The sequence below is a fragment of the Sminthopsis crassicaudata genome, chromosome 3 (assembly GCF_048593235.1).
Source record: "Sminthopsis crassicaudata isolate SCR6 chromosome 3, ASM4859323v1, whole genome shotgun sequence".
Taxonomy (NCBI): domain Eukaryota; kingdom Metazoa; phylum Chordata; class Mammalia; order Dasyuromorphia; family Dasyuridae; genus Sminthopsis; species Sminthopsis crassicaudata.
The window spans coordinates 258,633,506-258,647,886 of NC_133619.1; the positions used below are offsets into that span (position 1 = coordinate 258,633,506).

General features: G+C 33.6%; 1 protein-coding gene across 3 annotated transcripts in view; it reads right to left on the reverse strand.

Moving 5' to 3' along the window:
- The window catches only part of ABCG1 (ATP binding cassette subfamily G member 1), a 111,893-nt gene that overhangs the window by 6,312 nt on the left and 91,200 nt on the right, over nt 1–14,381 (reverse strand). For all 3 annotated transcript variants that reach the window (XM_074300570.1, XM_074300571.1, XM_074300572.1), the window contains 2 exons: nt 9,672–9,772; nt 9,118–9,276 (listed from right to left, as the gene is read on the reverse strand). In XM_074300570.1, coding sequence (XP_074156671.1) covers nt 9,118–9,276; nt 9,672–9,772 — 260 coding nt within the window. The remainder of the gene's footprint in view (nt 1–9,117; nt 9,277–9,671; nt 9,773–14,381) is intronic.

The following is a 14,381-nucleotide window of genomic DNA, read 5'->3' on the forward strand; positions in this document are numbered from 1 at the left end:
TGAATATTTTTGACCTAATATGGCATGCTTTAGATGATCTTCTAAGCACATGTATTTTAGGAATATAAAATAAATTCTTCTCATAATACTTATAACACTCATTGGATAGATTAATACAATAAATATTAGTAATTAAGTATATGAACATTTGAAAGTCATTAAAGAAAAAATTAGTTTAATTTTTAAGAAAATATACTAGAACCTTATTGTATAATTACAATCTAAACAAAAGAGGAAAAAAAATGCCATTTTCCCCCTCCTAGAAAATCCTGAAAACTAGAGTATCATGTAAATAAAAGTATTAGTTGAGGATCCTCTCCAGTGGCTCCTGAAAGTGTAAAGGGCCCAGTATTTATCTAGGACAGGCCCCATTATGAAACACTGCTTTGTACTTCCTCTTCCCACATCCTGCTTACACTGGCAGCTCAGTTTCTCAGGCTCTATAGCTCAAACGTGTGGTAGGCTTCAAACAGCCACAAAACCTACAATCCATTTCTATTTGAGTTTCCTACTACTGTTGTAAAAGACCATGAAGGGCTGGGGTAGAGTATCTTTATAATTTTATGGGCTCATAAGCATCTTCTGGTGTGCTTCACATTGATTATCACTTGATAATCATTAAACAGCTCCCTGACTTCATTAGCTGTGTTAATAAACGAATATTACTAAAGTGGCAGAGTAGGAATGGTTTGTACAAAATGTTCTCTCAAAAGCCTGTGGCAGACAGCAACAATGATTTACAGAGAAAGGGAGTGCAAACTTAGAGTGTTCATATGCCAGAAGGATAAACTAATAGAGCCTGGAAGTCCTCAATCTGTTCTCTCCTGAAATATGATGTAGCTATCTCCTGGGGGAACTTGTAAAGTCATGAAGCTGCCTTTCTTCAGTGTTTCTAGCTTGCACTCAGCTCCTAATGTAGACCCAGCTGCCAAATCCCTGATAAATAGTTCTATTCTTCCCACCCTCTAAAGCTCCCAAGGTCACTCTGGGTAAATCAGGGGAGGTAAATCAGAAGAGACGATTCTTTAAGCAGGGGAGAAAGAGAACATGCTCTCTCTTCTGGAGAGATAATGGCTCTCTACTATATACTGTTAGATACTTGAATGCCTGGTTCTGAGTTTACTACATTAAAGAAAATTCACAAAGATTTGGAGTGGGCATTCATTTATTTAATGCCTTATCTTGATTGAATGATTTGATTGTTTTCTTGTCTGATAAAAGCATTAGGGTTAGTTACTTTTCTTTAAAAGATTTAAGTGGAGAGTACTAACTTTAAATGATTGACTCAATTTCCATAGCTACATTTAAATTAGAGTCAAATTATGAAGGACCTAAAAAAATACTGAATAATTTAAAATTAATCCTTGAGGAAACAGGGAGTCACTGTTTGTTTGCTTGTTTTGAACATGGAAGTAACATGTATGGAATAAAAATGGATGAATACAAAAGAAAACATTTAATGTGTCCCCTCTATGCTAAGTATGAAGCTAAATTCTAAGGAAACAAATATAAAAGTGAGACAGTCCTTGTCTTCAAATAAATTGTAATCTATTTCATTCCAGTTCAGGGAGATGAGCTATATTAGATGGTCAGAGATGTATATTTTGTCTGGGAAATTAACAAGCTTAATGGAGCTGTAAGCAGTGATTACTCTGCCATATTTCAGTGGCGGTTTCTATTTCTACAGCATTATGTGGCAAATGAGGTACCATAGTGTTAGAGAAAATGAAAAGAAACCAAAATGGGAATAGGAAGGTGACTAAAATGATGGAGGTGACTTTTCTGGGTGGAGCTACTAAGAAATTAGGTGAATTTGCACTGAATCACTAATAGAGAACTTTTAGCTATAAGGCAGTAGTTCCAAAGCTAAGTTCTGAATTTTCATTTTAGGAGAAAATTACAATTTTTGACAGAAACTAGAAAATTTGAAGGTAGATTAGCTTTAGGGGAAATGATGAAGGACATGTTAAATTCAAGATGTCTATAAGAAATTATGGTAGAGATGTCTAGTAGGTAAAAAAATGTAGGACTGGGGAAAGTCATCTAAATTTGTTTGGTTCAGTTTCCTTAACTTTAAAAGAGTATACTAATAGTAGCTACCTCTCTGGGTTGATATGAGGATCGAATGAACACTATTTTAAAATGTTTGTCTGGCCCATCAGAAGATTTTCACAAATACTAGTTAGTATTATCATTGTTATTCATGAGAAAATAAAAATTATTTCTTTCCAATAAAGCCATTTTTTAAAAAAAGAAAAGAGCTGTTTAAAAAGGAAATAAGTTTACATCACTTAGAACTTAAGAGTTTTAATTATGTATTGGTGGGAGTATTGAGAAAGCAGTTACCTGGAATTAGTCTCATATTTTGAAGTAAGAGAAGTTATAGTAACCACATTGCTTTTATATGCAGAGGTTCATCTACCCTCTTGTAGCTGTGATGTAAAATATGTAAAATGTAAGATGTAAAATATCAGTCTGAAACACTTTGTTGCTGAGTCTTGTGAGTTTACTTCACATTTTCCAGAACTTCCCTCAGCCTTGCATTTAACAGTGTGTTTGAGTCTTTTTCTGGGAACTCAACTCTCAGTGATCAGAGACACAAAGGAGTTTCTATCTGGGAACCAACTTTTATGCCTTGTCTTCCAGTTTTCAAAAGATTGAACTATAGTGAACATGCTAGTATTCTATTGAGGTGACTCCTTAGACCTTCTGATCAATTATGTTTTCTGTTATCAGTTATATCTTGTTATTGTTCAGTCATTTTGATGGAATATAGCTTTTAGGGGAGACAGCAATAATTTTTCTTTTCTTTTCTTTTTTTCTTTTCTTTCTTTTTTTTTTTTTTTTTTAACTGAGGCAATTAGAGTAAAGTGACTTGCCCAGGGCCAGATTTAAACTCAGGTTCTCTCAACTTTAGGGATTGTGCTCTATCCACTTCAACAACCCAACAAATTCTCTAAATTGATTTAAGTAATGCAGTCGTTTTTTTTTTTATACTAACAAGTTCAAACCTTTAAAAATGAATATTCATACCATTATTTTAATCATTCCTTATATCTTTAAAGTTTTAATTATATGTCTTGTATATGTTGTGATAGAATAACTTGAAATCATTTCTGTATTCTAGTTGTTTTTAAAGTGCTTTCAATGGATCAGTAAACATTTACTCTATGCCAAACACTGAGCTAGGTGCTGGGGATATAAACACAAAGAACGAAACCATTCCTATTCTCAAGGAGTTTACAATCTAATGGGAGAAACAAAATGTGGTTTTATAGATATATATATAGAATAAAAATAAAATACGTTGTGCCACAGTTCTCTTTAATTGTCCTGACTCAGTTTCCCCAATTGGTTCTGTGTCCGTTTCCCTTATTGTCCTGAGTTTCCCTGAATTATTCTACCTTAGTTTCCCTAACTGTTCTGCGTCAATCCCCTTAGTTATAAAACCCTGCCTCTGGTTCATTAAGACTGAGAACCATTTGCTCCAAGATTATAAATTGTCAATGGGAGGCTCAAGATGAGGGGCAGATCAGACTTCCTGGCTCCTAGCTCCTTCTACCTTCAAAGAATTAATGACACTGCCCTATGACACTGCCCCTCTAAAATATCCCAAAAGATAAGACTATCCCGGATACCTCATTGACATCTTTACTTCTGTTTATTCAAACATCCTGACTCTGGCTTTTAGTAAGAATTTATAGCCTCCCCCCATCCTGACAGAACCAAATGTTTCTAAGAAACTTCCCACTCTCAGTGTTCTGACTCCACCCCTGTTTTGGTCTACCCTGTAGGTGAGTCATGTGAGTATAAATGTCATTGATAACTCACATTCACCACTGGATACCTTGAGACAAGAGTCCTGTCCAGTCAATTATGCTCTCCAATTAATAAAATATTAAAAACTCTCTAATCTCTATCTTGCCTCAGTTTCTCTGGCATTACAAATAAATACAAGGAAGTTAGGGATAGAGACACTGGCAATTTATGTGGGGGAAAGCTTACTGTAGAAGGTTTGTGAGCTATACCTAGGAGAAAAGAGGTACAAGTATAAGTGGGAGTATTAGTGGCATGGGTATAAGTGAGAAGGAAATTTGTTCCAATCATGGGAGAAAGATTATACAAAAAACACAGAAATAAAAGATTTGCTATATTGTAGAAATGGAGATGAGTCCAGCTTTCTGATTCACTGAGTGTAGGATTAGGAGTAATATATAATAAGACTAAAAATTAGCATGGGATAAAGTTTTAAAGAGCTTTAAAAGTCAAATGGATAATCCCTACATCCTAGAAGCAATCCATTGATTTTACTTAATACACAGGGTGATATAACCAGATATGAAAAAAGATAAGATTCTTTACTGAACTCCTAATCTTTTTATCTTAAAAGTCTTTAACATTATACCTCATTCATTTTTCTTTTCCTTCTATATTTGATATTGATAGATCCATTCTCCTCACTGAGCCCTACTCTTTTACAAACTTTACATGTGCCCTTTAAAATTCTATCCCCTTTTGTCTTCTTCAACAAGTTTTTCTGTCATTCCCTCAAGGACAGAAAAATATTGAGGAGTGGAGGAATTTAAGGTTGTCATATAGGTGAAGAATAAATTTAGGAGGGTAAGTCACGGGAAGAGATGGAAAAGAAGGGGAAGGGAATAGAATTTAATATATCATCTACTATGCTCCAGGTCCTGTGCTTAGTGCTTTTTACAGATCTTACCTCATTTGAACTTTACAACAACCCTACAAGGTAAGTGTTATTATCTCCACTTTATACTTGAGAAAATTGAGACAGACAGAAGATAAATTTAAGAGGATGAGAATGAAGATAGATGATGAAAATAGTTTATTCCTGCATAAATATTTTATTCTTGCATAGTCAATGATGAAATATTATAGTGATAAGGTGGGAGTTTGCAAGTCACAGGAAGAAGATGACAGATGAAAAACAATGTTTCCACTTTGTATAGGATGATGGTGTAAAGCAAAAGGCCCAGTACAATTTTGCCTTTGTTGCCTAGCTGCTATTCTAGGATGGGGGAGTAGGGTTTAGGTAGATAATAAGTAGAAAAGGACACTGGGTCTCTTTTTCTGACTAAGTGATAGTATCTAGGTTCTGGATGGTATTTTTTCTCTTTAAAAAACATTTACTTTTTATACTTAATACTGTTTCTCTCTAATTTATTAATACATATTTTCCAAAAATATGATTTTTCCTCTAAGCGCTTCATTAAAGTTGCATTTCAGAAAATTTGGCTTATTGTCTAAGCTTTTGTCTCTCTTACATAGTTATGTTGTTTCAATTATCCAATTTAGGACTGTAGCCAACATCATGAACTTCATTTATAGTTGTAAATTTTGCTTGTTTCCTAGATTAATAATTTTTTGCATGTTTTAGGGTCTCTAAAAGATGTATTTATTATTTCAGTTTTTAAAATTAATTTGTACACTTTATCATTTTATTGATTTATCTCTGCATAGAATTTTTTTTAGAAGGTACAATATAGTACTAGGACCAAGTATAGTAATATAGCAATAGTGCTAGGAAAAATTGATTTTTTTTAATGTTTAATTTTAGAATTTAGTATCTCTAACAGTATATAGAATTCAATATAATTGAATTATATTGATTATTGAATTATATTATTCAATATGTTTCTCTTTTAAATCTATATTAGATTTATCTACCTCTGGAAAAACATCATCTCCTACAATTATTGAGTTGCTAAATATGTTTTTCCAAGTGTGATTCATTAACTTTCTTTATGAATTTAGATGCTATTCAGTTTGGTGCACATTTGTTTAGTATTGAGATTATGGTTTTTTTCTATGGAAACTTTAAACTTTAAACATAGTGTATCTCCTTTTGAGAGTCTGAATTTTTATTTATTTTAACTCATGATTAATTGGAATTACCTAAGACATAACAAATTGTTTTAGCCTTTTATTTTCATTCTGTATTTATTTGTTTTTACTAAACTATTTTATTGATGACTTTTGTTTTTATGAAATAATACTTTCTTGCATGCTTTCTTCTACCCCCAATTCACCATAGAAAATTAGCTAACCACAGCCATCTAACAAAATGGATTCTAACAATATATGTTCTTTATTGATTTTAGATGTGTTTCTTCTATATAAAAAATTTCTAGCTTTTATTTTCACATTCATTCTATCACTTTCATGGAGATCTTCTCATATGAAAATAGAAATTCACCTCATCTTTCAAGTGAAACAGCTCTCTGTATTTTCATCCTTCCCTATTATTCTGCCAGCTTTTGATACTGTTGATTACCCTCTATCTTTCACCACTGGACCCCATTGACTCTGGAGGTTGACCAGCCCTCTCTCACTTAAATCCAATATGCTTACATGTCATGTTATCACTTCCCTGGTGTCATGGTCCTCTTTGAGTACAAAGGACAAGCAACAAAGTTTTCATGTCATTTTTCTTTCTTGGTGAAGAGGAGACTCTTATCTACTGGTTCTTTATCCAGATCATACTTGCTTGTGTCCTTCAATGCTCTATTCTGGGGCCTTTTCTCCTCTCATTACTGATCTCTCTCATAAACTCCAATGGATTCAATTTTCAATTTTCAGACAATTCTCATATCTATTTGTCCAGTCCTAACCTCTTTCTTGGGGCAGTTAGGTAGCTTAATGAATAGATTACTGGGCCTGGAGTCAGGAAGATCTGAGTTCAAATCCAGCCTCAGACACTTATTAGTTTTGTGACCTTGGGGAAAACATTTAAGCCCTATTTGCTGCAATTCTTAATTTGTAAAATAAGTACATACTGGAGAAGGAAATGGCAGACCACTCCAGCATCTTTGCTAAGAAAATTCCCTGGATAAAATCCATAGGGTCACATAGTCAGACAGTGAAGAACAATAACCTCTCTCTTAGTCTCCAGTTTCGTGTCTCCGTTTGTCTACTGGAAATCTTGACCTCCCCATGTTCAAAAGTAAACTTACTAACCTCCCCTTCCTACCATCTTAAAAACAAATAAAAAAAAAAAAAATCTCTCCTCTTCCTAACTTTGCTCTTACTCTCAAAAGTAGCACCATCCTTCTAGCTAGTATTGTTTGGGACGTGCAGGCTTTTGATGAGACAAGGTGGGGGTGAAGTAAAATAATTTACTAAATTATAAGTAAAATTAGAAGTTTAAGTTTATTATAAATCAGCAAGAGATCTCAAATGGAGCAGAACTCTGATGGAATTAAAGTTCTGTCCCGGTCTGCTCACTTGCCCATTCTTTCCACCCTTATATATATGATTTGAGACAATACAGAGCTATTGGGTTTGAATAGGCTTCAGTAAGGCTATAGAAAGTTTGATTAGTGATAGTTCAAATTGTATAGAATTTAAGTGGAAGTACTTAACATGAATTCAGTTCTATTGAAAGTTATGTAGGGGTACTTAGCTTTAATTCAGCTCTATAGAAAACTTGGGTGGTGTCAGCTGAACTCTATAGAAAGGTAAATTAGTGATAATTAACAGAGGTGGGGTTGGGCTGGCTTCTTAGGTCACCATAACATGGGAAGTTATTTTTTGGGGGGGCTCCAGCCTCAGTTTCCCTTGTCAGATTCCCATCAGTATCAAGCTCCCAAGAGAATAGAAGCAAATTTAAACTGCTTATTCTTATTTATGTTTTTGTATCAATGAATTTTTGTGTATCTTGTATGTTTTAAGCATTTCTTAGGGTAGAGGCAGTGAGATACTTGATCTACATTATATACTGAGTATTTGGTAAAAACCTTAGATATAGACTTAAAGTGAGGAAGATAAACTCAGAATTTGAATTTGAACATTCTCATGCTGTGTGACTGGAAAAGTCATCAACCTCACAGAGTTTCAGTTTCATCATCTGAAAAAATGGGGAAAATAATTCATGTCTCTCAAGGTTGTTGAGGATCAAATGAGATAACATAGATAAGTTTTCTAAAACTTAAAGTACTATACCAATACTGGTCCTTATTATTATCATTGTTATTCCAAGAATCCTGAGGCTTAAGTATTTTCCCTCAGGGATATAAAGATTTAAAGACATAAGAAAATAAAAGTCAAAATCCCTCCCTATAGAGGTCAGGTTTCCCCAGGTTTAAACTCAGTTTATTTGTATGCATAAATCCAAGATTCAGAGGAATGGGGCCCTCTAGTGGAGAGGGAGGTGGTGAAATCTCTCTCCTGAGTCCATATACAGCCATTGTTGTAGATCACTCCCTTTGCTATAGTCTTCAGTTCAGCTAGACAGGCTTTATTGCTGCTCCTTGCAGACAGTATTTCAGATCTTGTTTTGTGCCTTTGTTCTGGCAGTTCCCCAAACTTGGAATATTCTCTCTCCCTCCTCTCTTCCAACTATGTGTCTTTTTTGTTTTCAACCATGTCAAATATTTTCTTAAAGTCTTTTTTCATACCTCTAAGCCAAAAGTTTATCTTCCCCACCCTCCCCCCAATAATCTTGTGGTATGTATAGTGATGTTTTGTTTTGTTTTGCTTAGTATATATAATTATTTCCTCTGATAAAATGTAAGCTCCTTGAGGACAAGAGACTTTTTTTTTTTGTCTCTCTAATACCTAGTACAATACCTGGCACACAATAGGTACTTAAACAATGTTTGCTGGTTTTATAGATTGATTAAACTACTAAGACCTTTCCATTGGAAATTGAGTAAGAAGACTCCAAAAGGCAAAAGGTTGGTTATAATAAAAAACCAGTAAAGTAAACTGAGTCAAGTCTTAGTTCTCTCTAGTAGAAGAAAAATAATGTGTACATATGTGGCAAAGTGACAGTGGGGATGAGGAAGTGATTTTCTGACCTGTGATCCTCTATCAAAACAAGAATAAATAAATCCAGTAGCAGTTCAATGAAGCTCATTCTGGATGCAATAACAAAACACTCCAATCCTAAAATTCTATGTTTCAGTTAATAATAAACACAAAATATCATCTAAGCATAATTTCATGAGCTCAGTTTTAGAATTTCCTTAGAGGTTTAGGAAGACATCTCAAGATTAACAATCAGTTGAAATGATAGCTATCTCAAATACCTACTTAAATTATCAAATAAAAGTCTATAATTGTTTTTTTTTTTTTTTCCTTTTTACTTTATACCTGTAATGATGTGGAGGCTGCACCAATCAGGAGACCCAGAGACTGAGCCACCAATGATGTCATTGTTCCCAATGCTGCAAATAGGACAAATCTGAGAGCATCAGATGGCTGAGAAGTCATCCAGTATACAATACTGCAATAGGCTACTGGAAACATGATCTGACAAAGAAAATGCATGAATTATTAACATGGAGATGTTTTCCATATATAAAGTAATAAAGCCCAAGCAACATGATTTAATTATGTTACACTTCTATTCCTTATATATTGTGCTCTGTGGCAATGATCCTTATTAGTAGAATTAGTTGATCAGTAACATTCTATCAAATAACTTCTTTTTTTTTTTTTTCCTTTTTTTTTTTTTGCTGCTTGTAAATTAGGAGACAACACATACTTTCTGCTCAGATAGGAAACACCACTGCAATGTGATATCTTACTCTATTTTTATTCTGTCTTTTTTGATAGAAAACCACAATCTAATGAAATTAATGGTTTGCCACCCTTTACAATAGAAAATATTTCCCTTCTCAAATAATACTATAATATTAATTTACCTGAAAGGGAACATCAGCCATGGTCTTGGCCAGATAGTAGGCCTTTAGACTGTACCAATAATTCAGATGTTCTCTAAGAAAAACTCCCATCTCAAGAGGAACTACAGAGAATATGAAACAAACATTAGTAATGAATACCATATGACATGTAAAATATGATGGATTTATAGTTTCTGATCTTATGCTGTCCCATGACACAGTATCAGCTATTAATATTGAAAGAGAAGAAGCTGTTACAATACTCGAATACTTTGTATCTTAAGTATCTTAAGTTTAACTGTATTAGAAAAAAATTTACATCACAAAATGTATCTCTAGTTTGAAAAAAAATTCCAATAAATCTTGTTTTCCTTTTAAAAATATCTTTTTATTAATGTCTCTTGAAATGTTCAAAATCACATCCATTTTTAATATATATTTTCTCTTCCAACCTTACGGGTCATTCTTTTTAATAATAATTTTTAAAAATTATTATTATTTTATTTATTTTTTTATAGGTAGGTTTTTTTTTTTTTTTTTTTTTTTTTTTTTACAACATTATCCCTTCTACTCCCTTCTGTTCCGAGTTTTTCCCTTCCTTCCCTCCACCCCCTCCCCTAGAAGGCACACATTCCCATACATATTAAATATCTTATAGTATATCTTGGGTACAATATATATGTGCAGAACCGAATTTTGTTGTTGTTGTTGCAAAGGAAGAATTGTATTCACATGGTAAAAATAATCTGGGAAGAGAAACAAAACAAAACAAAACAAAAAACCCAATGCTCTCAGTTTACACTCATTTCCCAGTGTCCCTTTTCTGGGTGTAGCTGATTCTGTCCATCATTGGTCAACTGGAATTGGATTAGCTCTTCTCTATGTTGAAGATATCCACTTCCATCAGAATACATCCTCATACAGTATCATTGTTGAAGTGTATAATGATCTTCTGGTTCTACTCATTTCACTCAGCATTAGTTGATATAAGTCTCTCCAAGCCTCTCTGTATTCCTCCAGTTGGTCATTTCTTATAGAACAATAATATTCCATAACATTCATATACCATAATTTACCCAACCATTCTCCAATTGATGGGCATCCATAATTTTCCAGTTTCTAGCCACTACAAAAAGGGCTGCCACAAACATTTTGGCACATATGGGTCCCTTTCCCTTCTTTAGTATTTCCTTGGGGTATAAGCCCAGGAGTAGCACTGCTGGGTCAAAGGGTATGCACATTTTGATAACTTTTTGGGCATAATTCCAGATTGCTCTCCAGAATGGTTGGATTCTTTCACAACTCCACCAACAATGCATCAGTGTCCCAGTTTTCCCACAGCCCCTCCAACATTCATCGTTATTAGTTCCTGTCATCTTAGCCAATCTGACAGATGTGTAATGATATCTCAGAGTTGTCTTAATTTGCATTTCTCTGATCAATAGTGATTTGGAACACTCTTTCATATTAGTGAAAATAGTTTTAATTTCATCATCTGAAAATTGTCTATCCATATCCTTTGACCATTTATCAATTGGAGAATGGCTTGATTTCTTATAAATTAAAGTCAATTCTCTGTATATTTTAGAGATGAGGACTTTATCAGAACCTTTAACTGTAAAAATGTTTTCCCAATTTGTTACTTCCCTTCTGATCTTGTTTGCATTAGTTTTGTTTGTGCAGAAACTTTTTAATTTGGCGTAATCAAAATTTTCTATTTTGTGATCAATAATGGTCTCTAGTTCTCCCTTGGACACAAACTCCTTCCTCCTCCACAAGTCTGAGAGGTAAACCATCCCATGTTCCTCCAATTTATTTATGATTTCATTCTTTATGCCTAAATCTTGGACCCATTTTGATCTTATCTTAGTATGTGGTGTTAAATGTGGGTCCATGCCTAGTTTCTGCCATACTAATTTCCAGTTTTCCCGGCAGTTTTTGTCAAATAATGAATTCTTATCCCAAGATTTGGGATCTTTGGGTTTATAAAACACTAGATTGCTATGTTTATTCACTTAATAGTAATTTAACACAAGGAAAAATGAAGCAATTTATCAAAGCCAACCAACATAATATTCAATAATGAAATATTCCTTATTTTATCTGTGCAGTGAAAGTGAAGAAGGGACCCCGGAATCCTAAAAATCCTTTAAGGAGAAAATTTTCTTCAACTCTGCTTCAGTGAGGGACCCCTCCCGAGGGAAACAAGACAAACAGTTTCATTCCCATATCTAGGTGGGGCTGATTCTAGTCCTTAGGAAAAGAATTCAAACTCTATTCCATTAAAATTCCAGCTCAAGCTGAAACTCAGCTAGTAGATGAGCCAACTTGGGACTCCACTCACTAGCCCCCTTCAGCTTGTTGCCAAAGCTCCTAATTTAAAAGAGCCAATCTAAAAATCCTCTCTTTGTAGAGGTTCTAAATATGCCATGCTATGCCATGCCATGCTATGCCAAGGAAGCCTCTGCCCACTAGATAATATTCTTTTTTAGTACCACTCTCTCTTTACCCTCACCTATTTCCTTAATGAGTCTTTATGCCTCTCTGTCAGGAATTCTAAACTTATTTCCCAATCCCTATAATAAACCTTTTCTCAATCTAGGTTTTCAGGTCTGTAAATTCCTTTACAGAGAGTCTCTGTGCTACCAGAAGGGAGTTCCCCAAAACTCTCTACCCTTGCCCCTTATCCCAAGAGGGTGCAGGGGAGCCAAACCTCTCCATTTGGTTCCCTAACCCCAAACCTGCCACTAAACCTTATTATTTAACTCCCTGACCACCAGAAAACCCTAATCTCATTGTGGTTCCCTAAATCTAGACCTTATCATTTAGTTCCCTACTAAAGGGAATCCCAAAACCTAAACCTCATCAAAAGTTTGGAGTTATATTTTATTTTATCTTGAGAGATACATTTTTAAAACTCATCTTTGGGACCAAATTTTGTCATTATAATTAGAAAACATTAAATTTGTAGTCCTGTCATTTTATTTTTTGTTAATAATATTATGTATACTGTCATTTTGTTGTCATAGTTCTGTTTATTTTATTGGTTAGAATTTCATTTTAATCTTAGATGCTACTATTCATTGTTTCTTATGGCAAAGTAATAATATTTCATCATAAGTATGTACTATAGCTTGTTTAGCTATTTTTTAATTTATAGGCATCTACTTTGTTTCCCATTAATTACTAGCACAGAAAGTGCTGTTAAGAATAATTTGAGTTGAATATATGAAACTTGTCCTTCTCAAGTTGACTTTCTTAGACAATATGCCTAGAACATTATTTTTACACTAAAAGTATAGGGAAATATCAGTCACTTTTTAAAGCATAATTTCAAATTTAGTTTCAGAATGTATGGGTAAATTCATAATTCCACCAATGGTATATTAATGGATTAATTGTCCCACAATCTTCCTAATTCACTGTTTCTACTTTTGTGATTTTTGCTAATTTTCTATATAAAAGGTAAAAAACTCACAGCTGCTTTGATTTGCATTTCTTTTTATTATTAGTGATCTAAGTCTTTGATAATATGGCTGTTAACAGATTTCATTTCTTTTTCTGAGAATTGTTTTTTCATATCCTGTTACCACTAATCCAGTAAAATAGGGTTTGGGATCAATATTTGTGTTAATTTCATATATATAAGTTGGATATAAACTCTTACGAAGAATATTTTATGCAAATATATTTCCCCATTAATAGATTTCTTTCTTACCCCAACCTTGCTGATTTTGTTAGAACAAAAACTTTGCAACTGCATATAACTAAATCATCTTTTCTATTTTTTGTGATCTATTCTATTTCCTCATTTGGTCATGAATTCTCTCCCATCTTGTAATTGCAGAACATATCTAATCCCATTGTCTTTTAATGACCTTTTATGTTCAAGTCAAGTTGCTAAAATATTTTATAATTATCTAAATCCAATTATCCCTTCCATATCATGACTTTTCCCAAAGTGGTTTCAGTATGTCATGGATCAATATGAGGATTTAAATGGGAATTTGAAAAGAGTTTTGCAGAAGCAACAGATCATATAGGAAGACCAGCAGATAACACAGAGCCTATGACCAAATATTGAACCCAAATTTTGCCATATTGTACCACAAATACCCCATAAAAGGAAAAGAAAAAAAAAAATCAGACTTTTTCTCTGGTGCAAAGGGAGGGCCAAAACTTTTTATGTGGATTTTCTAATTTGTGAGAGCATTATGATCATAACCTTTGTGATATGGAAAGGATAACTGTAGTAAGTCATATGACAATGAGAGTCATATGCTGATCTGAGTCATTTTAGATTTTAATTATAAATATTTTTATTTTCATGCTTGAATTCTTTCCAGATCAGTTGAATTTTTCCTTCTCCCTTACCTCCAAGTGTGGATCTGGAATGAGAACAGAATCAACTACATAATGTGGATTGCTTTTGCAAACTTAAAAAAAGTATAATTTTGGGGACAGCTAGGTAGCCCAGTGGATAGAGCACCAGCCCTGAAGTAAGGAAGACCTGAGTTCAAATATGGTCTTAGATACTTAACACTTCCTAGCTGTTAAGTCACTAGGCAAGTCACTTAACCCCAATTGCCTCAGCAAAAAAAACAAAAACAAAAAACATTTTCCAAAGATATTTGTGTTCTCCTGATATTTAATTCTAACAGATATTACAACCATATTAAGTAAAACTAGTCTATCAAACGTATCATCAGTCTAAAGAACTAGTCAATAGAA